Here is a 27,821-nt window from a genome sequence, read left to right on the forward strand (position 1 = left end):
AAAGTGGGTTACAAATAGCAGCAATTAGTCATTGATAAAGACTTCTAAGTCAAGAGGTTTTTCATAATTCAGCACAATGGTAATTTTTGGTATCATCTACGAAGCAATAAATACAAAAACGTTTATAAAAGCAACATATGTCTTGACAATTTTCTAATTATCTGTGTATAAAATACTAGATTCTTCTGCACAGACTGAACTTTCCACATGGCACATTTGTATCCTAACGCACCCAAAAGATAACTAGAAATTAGCGAGCCCATATTTCTATGGTTTGTTTTTATCTAATTCGACATAGTCAGAGCCAGCAGTTATATTTATCACCTACCGTTGCTGCCAGGAGGTAACTGCTTATATGAGAAATGAGGAAGAAGGGTGTTGAACTGATAGCAGGGTTTACTCAAAAATAGCATTAGAGAGTAGACTCCACACTTTCCAGTGAAAATGAGAGGGAAAGGATGCCAGATGGAAAATGGCCAAATGGTGTTCTTTTAGCAATTGTTTCTGCTATACTGAAAGAAAGAAAAAAAAAAGAGAGAGAGGGAGCTATCTGAGCAAGTGACCCCAAAAACATGTTTTAGCTTTTGGAATTACTTTTTTTTTTCAATATCTTAGCAAGCACACAAGAAAAAACTACTGTATATATTAGCCCAGAAAATACGTTACAGTTGGCTGTCCATGCTTCTGAGGTTTACCAGTTATTATCTTCCCAGATCATTTATGGATTCCTGCGATTTTCTCATTTTCGGGATGTTTGTTCACTACATGGTAAAAAGTCTGGAATCTGTGCTGTAGCCTCAGTAAGTAGCTTAGTCCTAGTCATCTGCAAATCAACAAAGATGTGCCTAAATACCCACCTCTCACTTCTTCTTAAGATTTTTAAAAAGTCACCCTTGACTCCCCAGAGAGACCATTATTCCTTGGCAATAAAAGGACTGGGCTGAGAGCACTCTTGATGCAGTTTCCCTGATCACAAAACTCTTGTCAAGTATCTTAATTTGGAGTACACGAAATATTTAAGAGCAGAAAAACATTGTCCTGTCCCTTTCTGTCAACTGAAATTTGAAGGTGCACCGGAAGTACAAACTTTCAATTTTACAAATAGGTGTCTATAGTGACACCATGTGATGACTTCGCCCTGCTGGTGCAATATTATCTGACCACTGTGTGCCACAGATCTTTAAAATAGCAAAATCCAGAAATGGATAGTTGTGGTTTGGGGTTGTGCACAGAAGACATATTTCATATTCAAATCTTTAGAGATAGCAAAGAGGTAATGGGGTGCCTGCAAGCATATCATCTTTGCATTGAAGTTTCTAGACTACTTTGTGGAAGAAACTTTATGATTAATGTTCATTTTTACTTTTGCCTTTAACTTCATGTTGCCATTACTTTTACACAGTAAAGTGCCTCTATGATCAATGTCATCAGTCACAAGACAAGTGACATTTATTAGCACATAAGGATGTACAGATGCATCTGTATCATTGCTTCAGCATTAAGTGAGAAACAAGTTTTGCATATCGATGAGCAAAATGAAAGCAAGTCCAAAAATGTAGTGTCTTACACTTGCTTGTGTCTCATTGCTTATACCTTTGGGAACTATTGACACAATTAGAATTTTCTACTTAATTAATCTTATTAGACAATGATTCAGTTGAAGTATTTTTGCACTTAACGTCATTTTAAGTTACTTTAGATCTCTTAATTATGTGAAAAGAATAACTTTTCAAAAAAATATAAGCGTTCATGAGAAGTGCAAGACCAAAGCAAACACTCTATCATTCATATCAGTTTTTGCACATGTGAAGAGTATTTGAACATGCTAACCATAACACAATGCCCACTTATTTATCAGAGATCAATGACTCACCCAATATCCAACCATCTGCCCAAGTACAGAAAAAAATGTTCAGAAATACAGTAACCTAATGGAATGTAAAAGGGTAGAATAACTGAAACTCTTTAACAGTACAGGTCTTTTTAACTTCTAAGTTTAGAAGTGGTTGGTGTGGGAAAAGCCAGGTAGGGGCAGAGGCTGCAAATACTAATGAATGCTACAGAAATAAAAAGTAGATCACCTTGATGGAGCAGCCTGGAAGCCGCTGTGAGGACTTGGCACTAAGCATGAGGTTTACATGATGGAGAGGAGGCCAATTGAAGATCTGAGGGGAAAGAGTGTTCTATGAAGAGAGAATAACAAGTTCAGAGGCTTTGACATGGAAAAGCTGGTGGCATTTTGAGTGACACACGCAGAAAGGTGTCAGGATAGCTTTGATTTTATGAATAATATTGCAATCAAAGGAGTGGAGGTTACAGAGACAGGCTGCTACACAATCAATACATGCTGTAGATACACTTTAGGGGACTGGACTTTATTCTCTCTCAACCACCAGAAAATCTCCAGAAAATTTAGAGTGAAAGAGTATGTTTTCGCTTATACTTTAGCAACACACTCCGTGAGGAATGTGTTGTGGGGAATATAGGAGCAATATTAAATTACAAGAGGCGGTGTAAAAAGTGCTCAGACTTGCTGCAGATTTTTGATATGAATACAAATTGCTGGTGCATTGGGGTAGTGTAATAGAGACTTGAGTCTATATTATGATGGTCTCTGTGCTCTTATCTAGTACAAACTGGGTAAATGTTCACACATATGAAATAGGCTTCTGAGAAGAGCCAAGGGCAAGTCTCAGCCTATTTTCCATTGTTAAAATTGAGTGCCACAGACCACATAATTTTAAAGAATATAGATTTACTCAATATTCTATTGATGCTTCAATATCAATAGACTATATCTGAAGAAGGCCTTCTTGCTGCATCATTGCATGGTGAGAAGCATTACATGGGAAGACAGAACAAGCCAGCTAGCTTGGGTATCTTTCCTTTATTACAAAGCCAATCATAGGTATCCAAACTCAAACCTCATTTAGCTTTAATTATCTCCCAAAGGCTCATTTTCAAATACTATAAGCATATGACTTTGGAGATAAAATGTCCACACTCATTACCATACAAAAGTTATTACCTTTCAATGTACATTTTGGTAGGAACTTCAAACACAAGAGGGGATTTGAGGAAATTATCAGTGTGTCTGCTTTTGTCCTGCTGTTTGTGATAATATGAATAATATTAGTTATTGAATGTACCAAGCACATTTCTAAACATGTCCATGACTTCACTAACTTAATCCTACCACAAAGCATCCTGAAATACTTGCTATTATTGTCCTAAACTTAGAGATAAGAAAATTAAAGTGCCAAAGATTCATTAACTAACCCTAGTCCAAGAAATAATGGTTGACAAAACCAGAGAGAATCTGAGACCAGAAACGTCCCAACTGCCAGAGAAGCCAAGTAGATAACTTATGAAGGGCAGAATGCAGAGGAGAAGCACTGCAGATAATGCATAAAATCAAAATCTTGGCATCATATCATGACATAAGCATCCAATAGAACCAGCAAAGAAGAGTAATAGGGTTTAGTTGCCAACAAAGGAAAGCCAAAGGAACATCATAACACAGAATATTTAGAGGGAAAAAAAAAGTGAACAGACATTCAAATAGTAACATTGGGACTAGGAAACCAAGTTGATCACTGGCTTAGGGAAACGGAGAATTGGTGTCTTTCCTAAGACTCTTGCCAGCAGCAAAGCAAGGACAAAAACCCCATGCGAGTGGATTTGGGAGACTGTAAGATGTACGTATATGGAGAGCAACTATGAGAACAACACTTGCTAAGCATTGACAGAGGACATGGGAAACACAGGGTAATTCCTGGAGGAGGTCACAGACCCCTGGGGTTTAAAATAAGCTGTAGTACTTTAGATTTTGTTGTAAATTGGCATAGCCCAATATACAGGAAGGAATTCACTGACTAGTACAGACCACAGATCAACAAGAAACTGAGATTCCACGCTTGGAAAATGTTTAGGTTCACTCACATGCATGACATAATATAATAGGTAATAACACATCAGTGTGAGGAGGTAAGCGGGCATTCTCCAGAATTTTTCAAACTCCCCAGTGACCTCTTAAAGCTTGCCATGTGTCACCCATCTTTGCCTCACTTGAATACTTTGACGGCAGGTTTGTTATTTTCTCCTCTCTGACTCTTGGGTGACTTGGAAGCTTTGTTTCTCCTTTTAATTTCAAAATTCTTTCACCCCTATTCTTCAAGAGTGTCTATGTTTATTGAACTTTGACACTTCACACTCATTGGCATAAACCTGTGCTCTTCTGTAACATCTGAAATGGTGGTGTTCTCCCTTCCCATCACCTGCACCACTGACCCACACAACTTCTTAAGCAACAGAGGCTGACGGCCTCCACTGCTTTGCCCCTCCAGGATTTAGCTGTCTCCGATCTTCCCTTGAATGACTTCAGTCTTCCTCCCATTTTCACCCTCACCATAAGCATTTTCCACACACTTTCATGGGTGCAATTGATTTCTTCCAGTCTTTGACCTTCTCTCACAGCTGCTTTTCCAATCCTATTACCAAATCAGTCCTGCCATCTGTGTGCTCTCTTCTCCCTCCTGAGCTGCCAAGAGTTCCTGAGAAAATTGAATAACCACGCTGATTGACTCTGCTACAGTTTTATGATTTCCCATGTCAGCTGAAGCCAGCGCTGCTGGGCAGCTGGGTTACTCATTCCTACTTGGCAGGTCTTACCATTCCACAGAGCAGCTGCTCCTGCCACACCCTCCTTGGGTGCTCACCCACATCCACACAGCACTCACCACCCACACAGGAGTCCTTCTATCACTCCTGAAAACCTTCAGGCCGTCAGGTATGAAGCCCACCCCGTCTCTTTTCTGCCCTTTTGCATGTGTGTATACATTCATATGTATTCATATACATGAATCTTTGCTCATCTACACCTCATTGTGCATGACAGAAGAAGCTTGATTATTTTGGCCATCAGATCGTGGTGCCATCCCTTTATATATTCCTTCCTGGTGCTATCCATCATCTTACCTGGTAATAGCATTGATGAAACTCTTAAAAATCTTATCCTTACAGAAATCATTTTCTCATTCTTCAAGTTTCTATAACTAGTGTTGGGATTGGGCTCTCCAGTAGATTCATTTACCACCCAAATTGAATTCTGGCAAGTTATTCAACATTCCAAGACATGGTTCCCTCACATTGAAGTTGGAGATGCCTAGCTCTCTTTTACACTGCGATCTTGTGTTCTACCTTTCTCTGATAAGGACACAGTGGTTTCCTTTGAGAAAATTGCATTTTACCTATGACTTTAGTTTTATAGGTCTATCATTCAATGTATCATTTTTTAAAAAGCTAGCAGTAAGAAAATTCTGTATTCTCTGTATAAAGATCATAGTTATGACCTAAATGACACATCTGGATTTCAGTAATTCAAGCAGTGGTGTTTGAAAGCGTTTACTCCAGATGTACTTGCACCCTCTTAAATGGAACAAATCTTTTGCTTTCCCGGGCATATCATTTTAATCTCTACCCGGTGAATTTAACTTCATGGCTGTGCTGGATAGTTCTATACAAAGGTGACAAAGCTAAAGTCATCTAAAAGGAGGGAACCTCAATTGTGGGGATTTTTTTTTCTTTTTTGCCACATAACATTTTTATGGATTCTCTGGGATTTTCACATCACACACCCTGATCACAATCCCTTCTCATGTTTGTCACAATCCCTTCACAATCACAATCGCTTCTCATGTTTGTCTCACCCATCACAATCCTTCCAAGTTTGTCCCACTTTGTGACATTCCCCCAAAGAAGTAGAAAAGAAAAAGAGAAACAAAGAAAGAAACAAATAAACAAAAACCCCATCCACCTTTTGTTATCTATATACTCAGCGGAGCATTGTCAAACTCTCCATGGCCTGTGTAGGGCCTTTTCTTAATTAGTGATTGATGGAGGAGAGCTCAGCTCTCATCCCTAGCTTCTATGAGAAATCAGGCTGAGAACATAAGGAGGAGCAAGTTACCACATACTTCCCCATGGCCCATGTACCAGCTCCTGCTTCCAGGCTTCCGCCTCTCCTGTCTGAGTTTCTGTCCTGTCTTCCTTTAATGATGAACAGTGATATTGAAGTATAAAACAAATGATCCCTTTTGTTAACCTTGTTTTCATAGTGTTTTATCACAGCAATAGTAACCCTGACTAAGAAAAATGCCTCTCAAAGAAGACTTCGTTTTATCATTTTAAGTTATGAGTTTGATTTTCATTGCTTTAAATGTACCACTATAATTAAATGAGATAATTTTTACAACAGTTTTTATTTGACAGCTAGTCAGGGTTACTGACTTTTGCTATAATAGTTGATATATTTATTAGTATTATTAGTAAATCAATTTGCAATGAAATGACTTCCTTCGTTTTTCTGGTCACTGTGCTCTGTCCTACCACTCTAAATTTACTTATGCCATCCTTCCATGCGTGGTTCATCAAAATCAGTGCTTGTCGTTTCTGTGTGCTCTCTTGTGTCATTGTATTCTTATATTCTCTCTCTCCCACTTTCTCATATGTCCCTAAACACAGATGAACCTGCAATTTTCCTTCCAAATCATTATCTCCTACATTTTAAATTTCACCTTCTTTAAAGTTTCTTAGACTTACTAAAACCTGAAGCAAACTTCATTTCCACTGGTCTCTGTTTCTTCTGCAATATCGTCATCTATACAATACAACATAGCCATCCGTCTATGAACTTCATGATCAATATCCAAGGTCAGTGTGAGTGTGCACGCCATCCGAGTATGTGATCAGATTCCATCTGATTCTCGGTTCCCTGAAAACAATGACTTCCTTCCGTGATCCTGCTATGAACTGCCTTGCACTCTATGCGGGGGACCATGTTCTTAAAACACTCTAAGGCGGCCTGCTATAAAGCTTAGAGCTTCTTTCAATGCTTATAGGATAAAACTGAACTGCGGGGTATGAAAGTGAAGCTCTTCTTGAGTTGAATTCCCTCATTATCCAGTCCACACCGTCTCAGCTCGCACTTCCTGTACTGTACAGATTACGTACTTCCTGGTTAGCAAATGGTAAACATGGAGACTTTGCTCATGGTTTCTTTGAGATAAAATGTCTGCTCCTTCTAGCTTTTTATGAGGAGATTTATTTTATTACAAGGTTCAATTCAGAAGCTTTTTATATTATTAAACCTTTTCCCCAAGTGTTCTCACCTTCTTCACTACCTGTCTTCCCAGTTTTTACTTACTACATGCCATCTTTTTCTTTTTTTTCTCTAGTGGACCTCTCAGTAGAATATCTTTTAATTGGAATTACATACAAAAGAGAATAAAAAGAAAAAAATAAGTAACTGTCCAATCTGTGCCCTCCACACTGACAATCCTTAAAACCCCTGTCACTGACTGGCCTTTCCTGTCTTTCTGCAAAGAAGATAATATGAACTGTTATTTTTGATGTTGTTGTTTTGTTAGTTTGTTTTGTTCTGTCTTAAAGGAAAAAGCACCCTCTATAAAATGCAGAACTGTGAAAATTATATCCAAATCATGTATAGCAGCACATGCCATTAATCCAAACGTTCACAAGCTTAAGGAGGAGGAGTCAGTGAGGGTCCTTTTGAGTTTGAGACTTGTCTGAGCCATGTGGTGAATTCAAGGCCAGCTTACCTGGCAGAGTAAGAACTTGAATCAAAACAAATGAACAAACAAACAAAGCACAGAATGAAAATCATATCTGCATTATTTGCTGAAGAAGTTCTTTGGCTATTGACAAAATTTTAACCATAAATTACAAAGAAATAATTTAGTAATATGCCACAAAATAAAAATCAAAGAAATGTTCATCTGGAGATAAGCAAAAAAAATATTAGTTTATAGGCTGAACAGTAAATCTAGAACAGTAGTTCTCCACCTTCCTAACGCTGTGACCCTTTATTACAATTCTTCACATTGTGGTGACTCTCCAACCATAAAATTAGCTTCATTACTACTTCAAAACTATAATTATATAATGATTTGTAATGTAAATATCAGGTATGCAGGATATCTGATATGCGACCCTGTGAAAGGCTCCTTGGACCCCCAAAGAGGTCAACACCCACAAGTTGAGAACCACTTAACTAGACTACAGTAGAGATGGGATACCTTGGATTTGCTGAAGTCTAGCCTACGGTCTCAGCACATCATGCTAGGCATGGCTTAACTGAGGTTAAGCCTTAATGTCATGGGGTCTCTTCAGCTCTTCTGCATTAGACTGTGCAGATTTTTACAGTCATGTTTTCTATGTGTCCAACAGCCACATAGGTCAACTCTGTTAAAAGGATGGATGTGTCTCTGTATATTTTTGAACCCTGAGTACGTGCAATTTTGCTGGTTTGTTGCTCTCAACTATAGTTACTCTTCTAGTCATGAGATAAGTCTCCAGAGAACTGCACTGCATTGGTGTATACAGACGGCTCCAGTTTGCATCCATCACTTACGCTAAATAAAGCATGGCCACTAAAATCAAGATTGCAAAAGGAAATATGTCCCAGCTATGCATTTCAATTAAATCTCTTATGTGTTGTTTGTCTCCTCCATCCATAGTTCTTTCTCTCTTATGCCATGGACATTGTTTTTCCAACAACCCAAGATTTCTACCTTTTTTGTGTTTAGAGACTACAGTTGACTGACTTCAACTTGATTTCTCCCCTAATCAAGTAGACCCACCTTAACACAGAATATAATGCCTTAACTCTTTTTGTCTGCTTTCCAGTCCCCTTTATGCCTTCATACCTGCTGGCGTGTCCACCGTCTCGTTCCATCTTCTCATCTGTTTTGACTACCTGGAGGTAACATTCATTTATTTTTCCACCTGACTTTCTACAAATAGTAGATCCTGAATATCACGGAGTGTGAGCAAACACAGCCCATGTGTGTGCTATGCACAATTTAAAACTACCTTGTAATGGAACATCCACAATACCTAATATGCTATAGCAATTCACTAAAAGTCTAGATGGTTGAGGTTATTCACTCTGTTGACTATCCCAGAAAACACCCACACAATCACGTTTACAGGATCAGATGAATCCAACCACTGTTCGGTGGCCATCTTCTATAATCAAAGCGGTCAACTAAGACTGACAGAAACAGTAAATATTAATCATATGTGTACTTTCTTAATCATGAGATATGTTAATTTCATAAAATACGCATACACATCCATGAAAAATTACAACATCATGAAAACTTAAAAGTCCTAGGCACCATAAAACCACACAGATAAATACGCTTACAATTAAAGATTAACAATTTGTTAATTTGGAGAATGTTTAATAAAAAAAGAATCACAGAGGGTGAGGTTTATAACTTTGTCTAGTTGGAGAGAAAAAGAATTAGAGGATTAGATCGAAGTGTGGTTTGGAACGAGCTGGCCTGGGGCCTGTGAAACGGTGCAGTGGGGAAAGGAACCTGCTTCATCAGCCTGATTGATGACTTGAGTTCGACCTCCTGAATCCATGTAAAACTGGAAGGCATAACTGGTACTAGAGATTTGTCAATGATGTACACCGTCTCCACATGTACCTCATTCAGGAACATAGCCTCATGCACATCGTATCATGTGTGTACTTGCTCACACACACACACACACACACACACACACACTTACAATAATAAAATTTTAACTTCTGTTTTTAGGTGGAATTACCTGTCAGCAAACTCTGAAGTTTGGAAAAACCCTTGGAAATAACCATAAATACTAGCTCATAGATAGACTTACGGAAATTATGAAAGTACAGATGTGAGAGGGAGATTAGAGCCAGAACAACAGGACTCCAGACTAAGACATTTGTGGTTTATTAGAAATGAGCCAGCTCTAAATGTTTCTGAAAAGAGTCATTTTTATCCTTGAACAATCTGGGGTGTACGAACAGAGCAGAATTGATGAGCTTTTTTAAAATACCTCAATTGACGAAAACAAATGTCCACAGCAATAAATTATTTTAATTAAGTTCTTCCCCTAACACAATCTATTTAATTTCATCCTCCTGATCAGTTACAAACAATACCACTAAATACATAAAACCTTTTACTTTTTTGAATATATTTTCATGTAATCATATCAGTTTGCATAGTGATTGAGAAAATATCTATTCACAGTTATTGGAGTATGTTAACTTAAAATGCATACTCAACAGCAAGTAAAAGTGATTTTTAACGTTTACCTGCAACTGTCTACAATGAAATGCAGTTAAACTAAAAATTCAAATCCAGCAGCCATCTGAGAAACAAGTTAATAGGGAAAATTGCAACGACGAATTTGAAGATGTTAAAAACTAACTACACCTGAACCTCACATTTAAGCCTCACAATTAACTGGAATAGTAACAAGTATGCACTGGTTGAAGAAAGAATATGTTGTTTAAAAGTGTGTCACACCTGACCTGGCGTGCTGGTGCATGCCGTTAAACATAGCGTGGAAAGGCGAGGAATACGTGGCCACCCTTGTCTACATAGTAAGATCTTTTTTAAAAATGTAATAAATAAATAAATGTTTTACAACCTAAGAGCTTTGATATATATCCTAAATAATAAAACAAAGAAAGAAAAAAGTGAAAAGTGGAGATGAGGATATGAATTAACCAAAATTACACTTCTGCAGCCTATTAGTAAATAAATAACAAAAAGTGTAAAACTGTTGCATATTTTCTCGGTATTTGTTTTAATGAATAGTTTCTAAACTCAGAAATCCTTGTGGAAGCAGCTCACAGTAATGCATTGATCATCATTTTTATTATGTTCTCATTTACAAAAATTACCATGTTTTATAAACACATTTGTATGCTCCAAACAATTCTAAAACACCCCTTTGAAGCGATGTGAAACAACAAGCTCCGTTTATTAAGGTTATAAAGTCTAAGCCAACAAATGGCTCTAAAATCTTCTTTCAATTCCTGCTTACATTCAAGCAAGTATGTTAGGCTAGGCACACCATGTTCTGCCTTTCTTGCTGTTGCTGTCACAAACACCATGAGTAAAGTAACTTAGGGCAGGATACAGTTTATTTGGCTTACACTTCTATGTCAAAGCCCACCACTACAGCCAGGATTTCCCCTGTCACCCTAGTTATAATCTATTACTGGAAGCTCATGATTATGGGCTTATGATTAAGGGCGGACCTTTGTGAAACATACTCCTGGTGCTGGATGCTCATGTTTATAATCCTAGTATACATAAGTCTGAAGCCAGAGGATTTCTTTGGTTTAATACCAGCCTGGGCAGCAAACAGACTGTCTCAAAAACAAAAGATGGGTGGTTGAGCGGCTAGTTTAGGTAGGTAGGTAGATAGATGATACATAGACAGATAGATGACATATAGAGGGATAGATAGATAGTTAGATAGACAGACAGATGGAAGGATAAACAGATGTGCTACTGTTTCTGTAATTATATTTGTTTTATATAAGAAAGAACTAACAAGTACATACTATTTGACTGACAACATTATGTGCTACATTCAGACCTCCTCAAAGATTTGGATCATGGGAAGTATGTTTTGGCTGAGCCTTTATTCAATGACAGCTTTTATTTAGTTGCTTAATATGTGGCAGGCAGTTCTGGTTATATCATATATGAACATATATAAAATGTTAGGAAAATTATAAGAGACACATTTTCATAACACAATGAGTATGCTATCATCTTCATGTTAACACAAGAAGAACTGAATAATTTTGCCAAAGTTGCTCAAAGATTTGTCCATAATTAATGACAAAACTCTTCATTGTTCAATTTATAAATTGAGTCCTTCTAACTTTTGTTTGTTTGTTTGTTTTGAGACTGGATTGGCTATAGCACAAGTGTTCCAGGAGCTGAGTGAAACCTGGGATAAAACTGATCTCCTAATACTCCACTTCAAACCTCTGGAGGGTCCTGGATTCCTGGCCTGTATGCTACTGCTTTGGTTTATGAGGGGCTAAGGAATCAAACCCAGAACTTTGATATGCTAACCAGAAAATCGGCCAAATGAGCTGCACCCCTGAACTAATTATGTCTTTAAGTTACAGCTGTGCTTGATGACTTACATCTGTAACCCAGCACTGGAGAGGCTGAGGCAAGAGAATTGTGATGAGTTCCAGGCCAAAGCTACAGTCTCATAAAAACACACATACACTCCCTCAATCTCTCTCTCTCTTTCTTTCTCTCTCACACACATACAAACACACACACACTAACACTCTCATACATACACACACACTCACAAACATTTATATGTGTATATTAAAAACCACATTTTTATTTGATTGTATGTATGAATAACATGAAACTTACTGAAATTGGGGAGTCTTGATCAGTTTCTATGGCTCTGTGAACCATAATTTTTCAAGAATATACAAGTGAGTTCAAACTGTGAAAACTGAAATTAAATCTTTGTCCCCAGGCAATGAAGCAGGGTCTAGTGGCAACAGTTAAAGAAAGATCTGAGAAATATTACAAGCATTTGTTTTCAATTAGTTTTATGTTTGTGTGTATTCATATATGTATACATCGTTATGCTTATCCCAGCCCAGATGTTTCCTGTACAAATTTCATATCACCAATCTAGTGTATCTGCATTCTAGAAAATAGAAATTTTTGTTGCCTGAATGTCATCAGTTAATGATCCATAATATTTCTATAACTATTATGAACTTTAATAATTCCTACTAAAGAAAATTTGAGTCATGTGAGTATATGGGTCAAATAAGAGAAGGGGATGAGGGAAAAATGAAAACCTTGAATAACTTAATCTTCATATCATTTTTACCAACAACTAAAGTAGTCTCCTATAAAAAAATAGTTCCCTGTAGAATGAATTTCATTAAACAAATGAAAAATTTTATTCCTTTTCATGTTTTCAGTCATGAGAAGTATAACGCTTGCCTAAAATTTGCCATGTTTCAGACCTTCAGAGGAAAGTGTTGTGGTCACTGTCTGCTGTGAGAAGTCACAGATGCTCTTCCGGTAGATGGCAGTTGGCTTACCAGACACATCCATCGTATGTAATGGAGACAAATGCTCACCATCTGAACACACCCTCTCAGGGGAGGGAGGAGGGGACGAAAGATCCTTTTATGTGTCACACATGGTAAATTATTTCTAAGTCACATTCTTCCCTCAAGCCCATCCAAAGGCAGATCTCTGTTAGACTTCCCAGAATGCTGCCTTTTGTAAATTATTTCAGTGATTCTTAATAGAATCCTGTGAATCACATTATATATTCAAAAACCTGATTATCTTTCTACCTGTCTTTCATGATTGCTCTCAAAACAGTAAGAGCTAAATCTTTTTATCTAAGAGAATCCTTCAGGCATTGGTTTGTGGTCACTTAGAATTTAAAACGTGGCTCATTTTGATTATTGTACACACGGTTAGTTCAAACATCTTTTTCATAGAATTATTTCAGATTGTACGTCTTCTTGAAAATGTCGGCTCTGGATTCAAGAAAAAGGGTGGTGTCCATTCTCTTATTTTTTTAAAAAAATGCTTTTAATTGTGATGACATATGACATATCCATCAACAATTACGATTAATTTTTTGTTCATTGTCTTCATTAAACCTCTTGAGAGCACAATGGCTTAGGTCACAACATGAAACATCATGCTAATTAAGCTCCTAATTAAATGGTGGAAGAAATACATTGTACAAAATAGATTGCTATATTACTTTGTCTTAACTTTTGTGTCATTTCAACCCCTAATTTGGAATCCTGTAATCATTCTCTTTAATACAAATGTTAAACTCAGGTGAAAACAGCCCATGATTACAATGCCTGCATGCGAGACACAGACTGCATTTTTTTCTTCTTTACATTAACATTGGGTTGCTGGAGGACAATAAAGACCAATGTTGGTCAACGCCTTGATATTCATTTAAATACAGTTTCTCTTCATGTAAGAATAATTGACAGTTTTTCTAATAAACAACTGTTGCAGCTTCTCAATGCAAAAAGCAAGGCATTCCTGTGACTTTTCAGCAAAAGATTTTTATTAAAAGGCCCATGTGATTAATTTGATTTTTTTCTTAATATTTTCTTTTTTGGGGGTCTCTTTTTTGAATTTTGATTTTTTTCTTCACAATCTATTCATTATATATCCTGATTGAAGCTCCCTCCCTCAGCCCCCCGCAGTTCGACCCTCCCTCCATCTTCTCCTCATCCTCTTCCTCTAGTCCACTAAAAGGGGGAGGTCACCACTATTGCCATCTGCCCATAGCTGTCTCATCAGTACAGGCAGGATTCTCTTCCTCCATGGCCTGGCAAGGCTGCATCACCAGGAGCCAGTGATCAAAGAGGAGTCAACTGAGTTCATGATAGAGGCAGCCCCTGCTCCCCTCACTTAGAGATCCACATGGAAACTCTTCTGGCTTCGTGAGTCTCCTTGTGGAGCTCCTATCCTCCATGTCCCACTATTCCCACCCCTTTCTTCCTCCATAAGACTCCCTGAGTGCTGCCCAAAGATTGGCCTTGAGCCTCATCATCTGCTTCCATCCCTTGTTGGATGAATCCTTTTTAATCTTTTCTTTTTTATATTAAATTTTATATTTTTTATATCAATCACAGGTTATTTACTTTGTATCCCAGCCATAGCCCCTTCTTTCATTCCCTCCCAATCCTAACCTCCCTTCCTCATCTCCTTCCTGCCCCTTTCCAAGTCCACTGATAAGGGAGGTCCTCCTCCCCTTTCATCTGACCCAAGCTTATTAGGTATCTTCATGACTGGCTGCCATGTCCTCCTTTGTGGCCTAGCAAGGCTGTTCCTCCCTCAGGGAGCAAGAGTGGTAAAGGAGCCAGTCACTGAGTTCATGTCAGAAATAGTCCCTGTTCCCCTTACTAGGAAAACCACTTGGATACTGAGCTACCATGGGCTACATCCGGATACTGAGCTACCATGGGCTACATCCGAGCAGGGATTCTACGTTGTATCCATGCATGGTCCTTAGTTTGAGAAACAGTCTCATAGAGGACCCCCGTGCCCTGATATATTTTGTCCTTGTGGAGTTTCTTAATCTTTTCAATACTATTCTTTGCACACAATTGCTTCAGTAATATGACTATTACAATCAGCTTTCAACTTTAAGTTTAAAAATGGTATACATTTTATTTAATAAATATAAAATTGTTTTAAGTGAGCAGAAAGTTTATGTTTCCTAACTGAGGCCATTTGAAATGTTTTATCAGGGGGCATACAATTTTTGATGTATCCAGAATACACATTCAGAATGTCTGTGTCTTTCATAAGCACGATACACATGAGAGAAAAAAGTCCCTGCTGAACCTCCTTTAACAGCTAGACACACAGAAAAGAAGAAAGATTAAAGATCTAGATCCCAGTTAGATCCCACAAGCAGACTTTCCACCAACACAACTGGGCAGCAGCAATTACACATAGGCTGAACTGTACGTGTAAAAGTGCTTGTGTCTCAAAATGTTCATTTACCCTTAACATCTGAGGATAAAGGTAGGAAGGGATTCTTTTTTAAGCCCAATAATGTTAATTCCCCATCAAAAATCTACAAAAACAAACAAACAAATAAAACATCCTATAGAATCTGTTGTTGTTCTGCTGTTATCCATAAAACACACAAGGTCCAGCTCTGACATTTAAACAGTAAAAATTTTCTGAAACTTGCAGTCCTTTTTAATTTTTAATTTATTTATTATTTATTACACTTTGTTCACTTTATATCCCCACTGTAGCCCCTCCATCATCTCCTCCCAGTCCTTCCCCTATGCCTCTCCCCAAGTCCACTGATAGGGGAGGATCTCCTCCCCTTCCATCTGATCCTAGTCTATCAGGTCTCATCAGGACTGGCTTCATTGTCTTCCTCTGTAGCCTGGGAAGGCTGCACCCCCCCCCCCTCAGGGATTGGTGATCAAAAAGAGCTGGCTACTGAGTTCATGTCAGAGACAGTCCCTGCTCCCCTTATAGGGAACCCACTTGGAGACTGAGTGGCCAAGGGCCACAACTGAGCTGGGATTTTAGATCCTCTTCATGCATGGTCCTTGGTTAGAGCATCAGTCTCTGCATGGCACCAAAGGCTCAGATTTTTTGGCTCTGAGAGTGGAGAATTTGAAAAGAGATTTTTTATTAGACTGCAAGTTTCACCATGATAATCAAAATAGATACTGCAGTCTAATAAATACCTCTTTTCAAATTCTCCACTTTAATCTAGGACATGAACTTAAATTAGAAATTTCTCCTACTTTTCACAAGTGATGTGTTGTGCTTAAAGACTACTACAGTGCATGTGTGAGGGATCATTTCCAGGTACAGATACTAATCATCTTACTCTATTGAAAAAGGACTTTTAACTAAGTGAAAATGAAGGTCACGGCACTTGTTTAATCATCTCCAGTGCTCAGCAATCACAGAGTTTAAGATCAAAGTCACTGATTTGCCAGATAGTTAACTTAATCCAATTCAATGACTTGGGTATGTATTTTGTTTCTATTTTGTGCCTTCAAACCCTGCCATCTAATAAACACAGCACACTTGGTACTTAACAATTCTCAAAATAAAAGGACTTCTTTGACATTCGCAAAACTATCCCAGATAACTCATTTGTCCAGTGGTAATGTACATTACTCTACCATTAGTTTTTATTATTCTTAAATAAACTATAATATACTTAAATATATAGTTAAATATACTACCATTAGTTTTTATTATACTTCTATTAATTTAAAATTTTTACCATGGTGATGGCAGGAGGAAGGTCTACATTCTTTCATCTGCCAGTAAGATGGTCTTCAAACACTCCTTTTAAAAAGTTTCATCGTCATCTTGGAAAGAGGTGATCAGTTTTCCCAGTTCCCTCTTGTCTTTGCTTGCGGAAATCATAGCTCACAGAGTCTCAGCACACGAGAAACTGACGGATTCCCTGGAAAGCTGTGCCTGCCTGGTTCTGCTGAATTGCTGTAGGAGTTGTCATCTCACTACTGGACAAGGATATTAGCTCTGTCTTGGTTCCTGAGCATCCGCCACATCAGTACATGCCAACTCAACCCACTCCAGTACATTCCAACATCAATTTCAAAAGCACCAATAAGAAAACGAACTATTGGGAATCATGAACCAGCTCGTACTCTGCCATCCACAAGCTGCATCCATCAGTCTCACTACCTGGCTAGGGTTAACACATGGCGTAGGCGCTGCTGCTGACTTCAAAGGGTGCATGTGAGTAACTAGAAGCGGAGATGCACGTCTGTGCAAACAGCTGGTAAGCACTGTTTCACACCCAGCCAGTGTGAATCTGCAGCCCTGCCCTCTGAGCCACCCTGAGCGTGTATGTCACTGTCAGTGCCTGCGCACTGAATCTCCATTGCACTGTGAACTCCACTTCCTTAAGGAATACAGTTGTCATCTTCCTTAGTCCTCCTAGATTCTGGAAACAAAAATCTGCATTTAAAATTTTTTCAGTGTAAAACTACATATTTATAGTAACACATGTTTAGCCCACAAAGCAAGTAAATTGGAAAAGAATTTTTCTTCTTTCCTGTCTACAGTATTTAAAGCAGATTGTTTATACCAGAGTCTATCTTTAACCAATATTTCTGTGTGCTGGGACTTCAGGACACCGTTTAAATCCAAGTCCAGCAGCCTGTTTCCATCTCATGCTGAGAGTTCTGTGAGCTAAGAAACAAAAGAATTCATTTCTGCTCCCCAATTTCTGAACACAACTCAAAAAACTCATATTCTGATTTTATAATATTACCAGTTCCCAAAACCTTGCAGCCTAGTGTGTGACCGGCTGAATCAGAATGTAAATATTCACACTCAGCCCTGTTTCCTGCTAGTTTAGTAGTGCAGCTCTGTGTAGTGACTGAAACCCTATCCTGTTTTCCCAGCTGTACAATGCATGTAATGACAAAACTAGTGTCTTCATCATGAGCTTAGCAATAATAAGCAAGTAAATAATGCATTGCTAGAATGGAGCTGGCTTTTTGTGACTTCTGTTTAAAAAGTGATCTAAAAAGTATCAAAATCAGTCCTGTTTTTAATTAATTTTATTTATGAAAGCACAGTAGTAAAACATCCAACATTTAAAAAATAAAAAAAAAAAAAACTACCCTGGAAAGTGATCACTGTAGTCCTTACCTTTTCTAATTTTACTTTAGTGACCTTTTTACTCTTGTGAGAATCTCACAATGCATTCTCCATGCAACTTTCCAAAGGATCCTTAATCATAGCTGTTTCAGCACTCTTCCATGAACAAATAGAGGGATAAGGGAAAGCCATAATATTCTTACAAAGTGACATAGGAGAAGCTTAGAAGGTGGAGGTGGAGGTTACACGCGCCAAACTCCCATCTCAACTTCTAATCTTGTGAAATCAATTAATGTGCTAAGGTTGAATTATATTATGCAGATCAGTTGTACAAATAACTAGAAATTCAACTAAATGGAAAAAAAGATGTTCATGTGCCTAGTTCTATGAAAGAAATAAAGAGAAGGTATCAGCCATACCAACTCTAAGATTATGAAAGCAGCGTAACTTTGCAAGTTAGGGTGCTGCAATGACAAAATACACATGACATATATTTTGGATCTGTGGAGAGAGAAATTTGCTCTTGTACTGTTGCCTGGAAATTCCACAGTTGGAGTAGTAGCAGGAAAGTAAAATGAAAGCACTGTTTTCTGTGTGAGGTGCTTTGCAAGTAAACATTAATCTTGAAATTTTAACAGTCACAACACTACTCTTGCTGTTGCTTCCTCTAAGCAAAGAATTACCATTAGATGAAAGAGCCCGCAGCCATAACCATCAGGGGCTAGTGTCTGCTGCTCTGAACCCAACCAGCCTGATCCAAGTCCTGAAATGCCTTTGAAGTCATGGAGACCTTTATGTGTAGATCAATCCTTAGGGGGTAAAAAGTAAGAAAAACTGGTTCTCTTCCTGTTATATTTTGCGGGGGCATGTATTCAACTCTAGTTTTCCCTGTTGTAAGCAGAATGATTTTGTACTTGGGTGTTGCTTGTGTCAATTAGCTTTGGAGGGAAACCGGTGACCCCAGAGCATGATCATGTCTACCATATGTATACCAAGCCATGTTTCCTTTTTATAGAACTTGTAAGTTATCAAATCTTAGAAATTAAAAGTTAAAATTAATTTTATTGATGATATGGACCAAAAACATACTTGAACTTGAGCATCAAAGCAGTTTCTCTCAAACACATGTTTGCAAATGTTCAGAGCAGTTTCCTTGTGCTGAAAGATGGATTGCATGGAACCCAGTCCAAACAAATACATCTTCAAAACCACTCCTGTGCTTCAAGGAACATAGCTGAAGAAAGGGTGGAAATATTGTAAAACCTAAAGGACCAGCAAGTTTGCTGTGAGACTCTGCCTCCTAGAAATGGTTTTCTAAACAAGACCTGAGCAATGCCCAATCTCAGTAGATAAGCTGTGGTGGACAGGGACAATCTCGTGGAAACAGGGAAATGGGTGGGAGGAAAGTGGGAAGGATGGAGAGAAGAGGACAAGGGGCATATTGACGGGATGAAGGCAAGAGAGATGGCTAAGAGGCTTAGAGCACTGGCTGCTCTTCCAGAGGTCCTGAGTTCAATCCCCAGCAAGCACATGGTGGCTTACAACCATCTATAATTAAATCTGATGCCCTCTTCTGGCGTGCAGGTGTACATGCAGACAGAACACTATACATAAATAAACAAATAAATCTTTAAAAAAAAAAAGAATATATTTTAAAATTGTCAATCTTCAACGTCAGGACTCTTTATTCTCAAAAAAAAAAATCCAGTGAGAATATATGTATCAATGTGCTTAACAGAACTGTGGATAAAATAAATAAAGGCGTCTTATAAAGTAGTTTTCTTTTATTATACTGGCCACAAAAAATATTCAATACAATAGAATCATACAGTTTGTCTTATTAATTTATTATAATACCATAAATAAAGACAAAAATCCCTGTAACATTATAGATAGAGTATCAGCAGCAATTGATTGTCACTTAGAAAGAAGAGGTAAAAATTCAACTATAAAACTAATAAGTAAGATAGGGAGAAATGAATAAAAATTCCAATGACAGTAGTTTCAAAAATTTTATGGCACATGGTGACTACAAAAAATATGTCCATCTGTTTCAAATATATAGTACCTGATTTATACTGACAAAAGATTACTTGTTACATATTTTAGGTTGAACAAAGGTAAGGGATAAATGCATATAACCTATTGACAGAAAGAAAAGCTATAATTAAGATCACAAATATTTCCCTAGTTCCTCTATAACGGCATGCATGATTCATTCAGGTCCTGTCACTGAGGAAACTGGCTGAGAGCGCATAATATGCATTTTCAACTGTCTGCACACTAATTTCACATGAGCTGCACTCATTATTATCAGACATCAGTGCCATCTTAATATAAATGGCTCAATCACATCAAATATCATATTTAATTGGAGAAATTCTGCAGTAGACGTCCTGATTTAGAATTGCTTGCTTTGTGAATAATAATCATTAATAATAACAGAAGAAATGGCTTAGGACAGTTGACATGACCTCTTTGCATTCTAGGTAACAGACCAAAGTGCAAATGCTAATAGTTAAAATTTTCTCCTTACACGCACACCATTTTACATGCCTACATTCATCATCATACAAGAATTAGGCTGCAGGTTTAGAGTGTCTTCCTTGAGTAACTCACACAATAATGCAGGTTTACAGAGTGTCTTCCTTGAGTAACTCACACAACAATGCAGGGTTATAGAGTGTCTTCCTTGAGTAACTCACACAACAATGCAGGTTTACAGAGGGTCTTCCATTGAGTAACTCACACAATAATGCAAGGAGATTCGCGCATGCAGTTCATCCTTGTTAATATTTTTTCTTTTTAAGTATATATGTGAAGGCCATTCTCTACACACATGAGTGAATAGGACCACAAATTTAAAAGGTCAGCTCCCTAGTAATGTAACAGCCAGGAATTCCTTGAATACTGGGTGGCTAATCCCAAACTCATTCAGAAATTGTGAAAAAGGATTTTAAATACATTGTGATCTATTTTCTATTTCTACAGCATCATAAATCATGTTCAGTGGGTTCCAGAATGACCTATATTGTATTTCCTCCCAAGTCCACAGTCCCTCTGTTTCCCTGATTTAGACTGGTATTTTTCCTTAAAGCCTTATCAGACAGCATTAGATTTCTAATTTTCAGAATTCCGTCCTGAGGTATACACTTCCACTTCTTCATCCATCTAGCAAAGGCCCTGATGATTTCTATGTAATGCATCCAGTGAGTTCCAGCAAGGCAAATGAAAACATGTTTAGATTAATCTCCACATTAACAAGGAGCAGATGTACGCGACCACTCCTTACTTGCGTCCATTCAATTGCAAAGTGAAGAAATAATTTCCTGTACTTCTTTTCACACTGCTGAATTTGGTGACATCTGACTCACTTGCACTCCACAGTAATCATTAAGATGGCAAAACCTCTTTCACATCCCTCTTTACGTCCATATTCAGAATCTCATTGTTTTCACTCGTTTGCAAAATACGGTTTGATTTCTCTTTGCAGAAGTGTTTTAGTGTTCTTCAAAATTGGGGCTTCTCTTTAATGAGCTAGTGATCTTGCCCTTTAGGAATCAATTTCTTTCTACACAAGACAAATCTGGGTCTATTAGGATCCAACATATTGAGTTGGAACTTGGCATGTGTTTCACTTACGAGCACATACATTGATTTTACACGATTCCTCAATGTGGTCAGGTGGGTTCATGGTCTGCACTGTATCCACCTATAAAAAATACAAAAATATATGTCTGCTTTACAGGCATGTGAATAGGGTTTTGCCAGCCTTGTTGCAAACCGTGAACTGCATATCTGGGCTAATGGCATTCTTTCTTTCTTAAAGATGTATTTGCAGTGGCCACAACCTTTCCCAGAAGTCACAGAGACATAGCAGTTCTCACTACAATTAACAACCTTGGGGCAACTAAATCAATACAGCTGGCTAACCCCAAGGACGCTGTCTCTAACAAGAAATGTTTGTTTGGTATAAGAATCTTTGAGTTAATTGTGTTTCAGGGTTCAAGCTTTTCAAGGCTATGAAATGTCAAGGGGAGGGAAGATGGAGAGAACAGAGGCTATATTCTATAACCGGAAGAGAGTGATATGGTAATTATGCTGCAAATGCTTCTTAACTTACACATCCCTGAAGTGTCAGAGATGAGAGCTAGATCTAAACGCTCACACCCTCCATGGAGCTTCAGTCTCTAGACGAAATCATGACATGGCTCACTCTGTCCTCATAGAAGCCTAGCAATTTAGAGGTGATGCACAAATGGACTGCTGATCTGTGGTAAACACCAATTACGCTGTGGTTCAAAGCCATGACTGCTGTCAGGCTGTGTTGGTATCTAGTTTGCACAAATAGAAGGCATGATATTATGCCTTCAAAATATTTTGGTGTTAATGTAAGCTTTTAATGGTGTTAAGTGTTTTTCTGAACTCAAGACCAATCAATAGGCCAATTTTTGCATTCTGTGCTAAAAACTACACAAAGCATTTTTTCAATTTGATGTCACAAATCAGGATAGCAAAATCTTTAGTAATCTCAAAAATTGCCAAAAGGATAATGTCATTTTCCAAGCATAAATATGGTGAATGAAGATTATGGCTCAAAGTGCTTAAGAATCAGATGAGGAGAGACTATCTTCAGTTTAACTTCCAAGGTCACAACATAACTTACACACAAATAAAACTTAGGAAAGAAGTAGAAGCTATCTTCCCCTGACTGCTTATCAACGTAGTATATGTAAAGTTAATAGTTTAATGAAATGAGTAATTTGAAATTTTATTGTGTTTAAAAGGAAAGTTTACTTTGTCTCTTGACACTGAGTTATTCATATTAGTTTAAACAGTTTTAACATGTCAAAATTATGTCTTTCAAGAAAAATCTTTCTCTGACAGCTCTGAAAGCTAATAAATATGGTTTTGATCAATTGCATAATCATATCACAAGTATATATAACCTAAACAGTAAAATTATATTTGAATATACTTTTTCTCATTTCATAGATGTATCAGTGCCCGTTAAATTCAAGCATCTTTACTCAAGATACTTGAAAATTTTCATTTTATGTTCTATTTGCAAACCAACGTGTAGCCATCACATGAAGCACACAAACATTACATCTGCCTCGTCTGTGCCCCTCCCCATATATGACATGTTTGCACAGTACTTGTGACACATTTAACTGTTACATAGTTATTCATTTAATTCTTCTATCATATCAAGGCTACAGTGCCATCCCTGAGGCTAAACATCATGTACACTCCAGCTACTCTTTCACAGAATCTGCACATGATTGGTTGGTAAGATATTGTGTTAATGAATGAATGCATATTTGGGATCTGATAACTAAGTAAATCAAATTATCTCTTGTTCCATGATATCATAAATGCAGTTTTAAAATTTTTACATTGTGTGGACATCCTTGCTTTAGACTATTTGTTATATGACTTTTGATGTTAGAAAACAGCACTTCTGAATGACAGAAAGTGCTATGTGCTTTGCTAACATATTATTGTCTCTAATTTTTCTATTCCTTAAGTTTGTCTGACAATATAAAAATATCATTAACTTTATTTTTATTTTTCCATGTGAGAATGATTTATTTTTTAATGATATGATCAATGAATAAATGAAAGATTTAAAAAATAAAAATCAGAAGAGTCAAAATGTTTATTGTTCTATTTTTCAAAGCTGACTTATAACTGCAACATATGAATATATAACATATATGTATAAATAGAAATATAACACATTTAAATAATATATGCACTATCCTGCCATGCAAGATAATGAAATTCTCTTATTAAAATGTTACTCAGAATTATTTCACAATTAACTAATCGTGGAGAGGTGTTTGTGGCTTTGGTTTTGACATATGGAAAACACAACTGTATACTAATATTCGCCTGTGACTAGAATCAAGAAAGATGGGTTCTTTCTTCAACATTAAAGATTAATGTTCAGAAACAAAACTGCATACTTTAGATCATGTACTGAGTTCATAAAGAACCACTTAGGAATCACAATTCTGAGAACTCTGCTGGGGAGGGGGTCAGAACAGAAATGCGAGTTACCAGGATGTGATTGTTTTGATATGAAGCAGCTAATTAAAATGGCCCTGGAAGTAATTTTCAGTACTGCTAAGGAGATCGGATCCAACAAACCAGACCTGACCAACTTCTCAGTCGAGTCCAATTCAGGCGAAGTTGTAGAGATACTCTCTGTGTCTTTCCTTTTCAACCTTTCCTCTGAATTCATTTCTATCTCTCAGGCAACACATCACACACATGCACACATGCACGTACATTCACATACACACACATATATACATGTACACTCACACACAAACACACACACACACACTCACAACACATACACACCACATACACACCACATACACACCACACCACATACACACACACACACACACACTCACACACCACATACACACCACACCACACACACACACACACACACACACACACTCACACACCACATACACACCACACCACACACACACACACACACACACACACACACACACACTTGAAGCTGAGTCGCTCTGAAACTCTTCCTATGCTGCTATCACCACATCTCAATCATTTTTCATTTCCTAACTAAAAGGCCAATTAATCTAGGAAAGTAATTTACAAAGTTATTAGAAAGCAGTTGACTTGTAAAAAGCGACTCTTCCCCTTTACTTGTGCTCCCTGGACATCAATAGTGACAAATGCTAGGAGAGGAAAATTGAACTGCTCAGAGAGTAGGGAAAGGACTCAAACTGAGCTTTAAGAAAGATACAACACTCTCTCGTCAGAATAGATGTGCTTTTTAACCTATGATCCTTTAAAAAAATCAAAACCACAAAAAATAAAGTATATATCCTTTGGAAGAATAGGTATGTATTTTTCTACTTATTTTCATTAGGTATGCTTCAATTCTAATCATGTACCTATGTAATTGGAGAAGATTAAGTGCACGTGTCTGTTGAATGTGTTTGCATATAATTGGCAATATGTAAAATAACTCTATGAATATGCATTATTTTCCTTGAGTGATGTTCAAATCGAGGAAATAGTGAAAGGTATCTCATAAAAAGCAGAGTTTATTCCATAACACAGAGAACAAATTCATACTAATTTTTACAATCTAGAAACTAAAGTTCTTATAACTATTTGAGAGCATCATTGCCTAATAAAGAAGTCATTTTAAATTATGGTAAAGAAGAGGCCAAGACCCTTAATAGTACTTAGAAGCTTAACCTATTTTGAATATTAATATTTAAATGACAAATGAGAAGTATAGTAAATGTAGGATTTAGATAGTCGAACGACTATGAAAAAGGTAATCCTCAATTTGACCTTTTTTATGATATACATAAATAATTCACAAAATCTGTAAACTGTGATGATTATTAATAAGTATGACACCCATGCAGAGCTAACACAGCTAGTGTCCAGGGCTCCAATACAAGGCACATGAAGAATTGAGCAACAGGAAACAGATGGTTCCTCACCTTTAGCCCTTCTCCCTGAAGCAGGTTATCTATTATCACTGGAAAGACTGTGCAGCTGAAATGCGTGTACACCTGGAGGAAAAGGCTATCTTATCACTGAAAACACAGGCTCACACACGAATGTGTGCGAAGAGGACGTGCTATCTTCCTGCCAGTGCATGACTGCTGCTTTGCACTCCCTGGCCCAACCCCCTTCCCAATGGTTCTCCCTCCTTATGAAATGCCGTCACAAAAATGTCTTCCCCTTTCTTTGATTTTTTTCCATACGAAAGATCCTGTATCGTGTAAAGTATATATTGAAAACACATCTATACCTTTCTCTCTGAACTTCCCAGTATGTGAGGAAAGAATTTTTTCTTCACAGGATCGTTTATTAAAATGTCATGGGTGTAGGGCATGAGAAATGGCTCAGTGGTTACGTGCACTGTCTGCTCTTCCAGAGGTCTTGATTTCAATTCCCGGCAACCCACATGATGGCTCACAACCACCTATAATGTGAACGGATGTCCTCTTCTGGAATGCAGGTGTAAGTTCAGATAGAGCTCTCATATACATAAAATAAACAAAAACAAAACCAAAAAATCATATGTGCTTCCATTTGGGATATGGTTTAAGAAATAATAAGCAAAATTAAACATTTCCAGAGCCATTATAAATGAACATGTTATGCTGTTTTCTAGAACTTTATGTGTGTATCATACTCAGTCATGACTAACTCATTTACATTTGTAAGTTGTGTTCACACAAACACACATAATCATACTTGTCAATATTATTTACATGTTACTGAAGAACAGAAGCCTTTTTTAATTTTTATTTTTTATTTATATTAATCACATGTTATTTACTTTGTATCCCAGCATATCCCCCTCCCTCATTCCCTCCCAATCCCACCCTCCCTTCCTCATCTCCTCCTTGCCCCTTTCCAAGTCCACTGCTAGGGGAGGTCCTCCTCCCCTTCCATCTGACCCTCGCTTCTCAGGTAGAACAGAAGCCTTTTTAGCCATCACCCAGGAAAGGAAATGTCATAGTAACTTATACTCCTTTATCACCTTAAATGGTTTGCTCTTACTTCAGAGTGTGAATAACTTGGAGCCTAATAAAAAAAATTATTTGGGTTGGATAGCCAGGACATCAATATTGATTGAGTTTGCTTCCTACTAGAATCAAAGAATTTTAGTGTCAGCAAATAATGTCTAATGCTTTAAAGTCCAATTTAGTAAGTGGCATAGAAAGAAATGCATAGCAACCCAAAAGATTAGCCCAATTCTGTTTTTGTTTTTCCTTTTTAGTCTTTTGTTTTGTTTTGTTTTGTTTTTCTGTTTTAAAGAAGTCTACAAAAACATGAGTACAAATGACTTGGCAACTGAGGAAAGACAAAGATGGAAAAACCAAGAAGCTAAGATTGTGAAAGATCGACATAGTCAGAGGAAGACAGGTGAGGGTAGCAGAAAAGGGGTTTGTTAGGTGGTTAACTTTAAACACGGTTAAGCTAGGAGACCAAGGACAAAGAAAGAACTGTATTGGAGAAATGCAATTGTTAAATAAGATGAGATCAGAAGCAGCAAGAAATCTCTGTGTACTCTGGAGATTTCCTCTTAAGTGTGTCTTGAACAACTCCTCAACTTCCTCTCCTTAGCTCAAATATACTTAGTCATAATATCACCCAGTTTGATAGGAGAAACCAAATCCATATTCCTGACTATTGTATGTAGACAACATGTCAAAAACTCTAGAGATAAAGCAGAGAGCTAAACTATTCACTAAGAAACAGCTAAGGTAATGATACATTTGCAAGTTTCTCTTCTGTTTTTTTTTATACATATTAAAACATTTCTTTCTCATTTAGTTCATTTTTCTTTGAATTTCAATTGCAAATAACTATTTCAGAGAACTTTTTTGTGAATACAGGGGTAATAGAGATAAATCCCAACACAGCCATCTATGCACTATGTAACTAAAAATGATAAAAAGGTTCACAGTTTTGCACTTGCATCCATACAAGACCAAACTTGAGTAATGACAATAATACCTTTGTGTTCTTAAAGCTCACAGTGAAAAGATAAGATGATACACTCTTAAACTACCATCATTATCTTCAGAGCACAGTACGGGCTACCCCTGAACACAACAGCAGCACTAGATACAGTTTATGTGCTAAAGCAGCAATAATCTGCCTGCAAAAAAATAGGAAGAGGAAGCTCTGATGTCCTCAAATACAAATGAAGCTGCACATGTCTGGAAAATGGTGAGACATGTGGGGAGCTCAGAACAACCACAGTCTAACCAG

The 27,821-nt window shown here is 37.4% G+C and overlaps 1 protein-coding gene across 12 annotated transcripts in view; it reads right to left on the reverse strand.

The window, feature by feature from the left end:
* Pcdh7 (protocadherin 7) overlaps window positions 1–27,821 on the reverse strand; it is a 441,342-nt gene that overhangs the window by 349,669 nt on the left and 63,852 nt on the right. The window contains exon 2 of one of the 12 annotated variants that reach the window (XM_021638852.2): window positions 19,907–21,735. The exons of the other annotated variants lie outside the window; for them this stretch is intronic. Coding sequence (XP_021494527.1) covers window positions 21,658–21,735 — 78 coding nt within the window. The 3' untranslated portion in view covers window positions 19,907–21,657. Of the gene's footprint in view, window positions 1–19,906; window positions 21,736–27,821 lie in introns of those variants that run through there. 12 annotated transcript variants of the gene reach the window in all.

The sequence above is a fragment of the Meriones unguiculatus genome, chromosome 12 (genome assembly GCF_030254825.1).
Source record: "Meriones unguiculatus strain TT.TT164.6M chromosome 12, Bangor_MerUng_6.1, whole genome shotgun sequence".
NCBI classification, from domain to species: Eukaryota; Metazoa; Chordata; class Mammalia; order Rodentia; family Muridae; genus Meriones; species Meriones unguiculatus.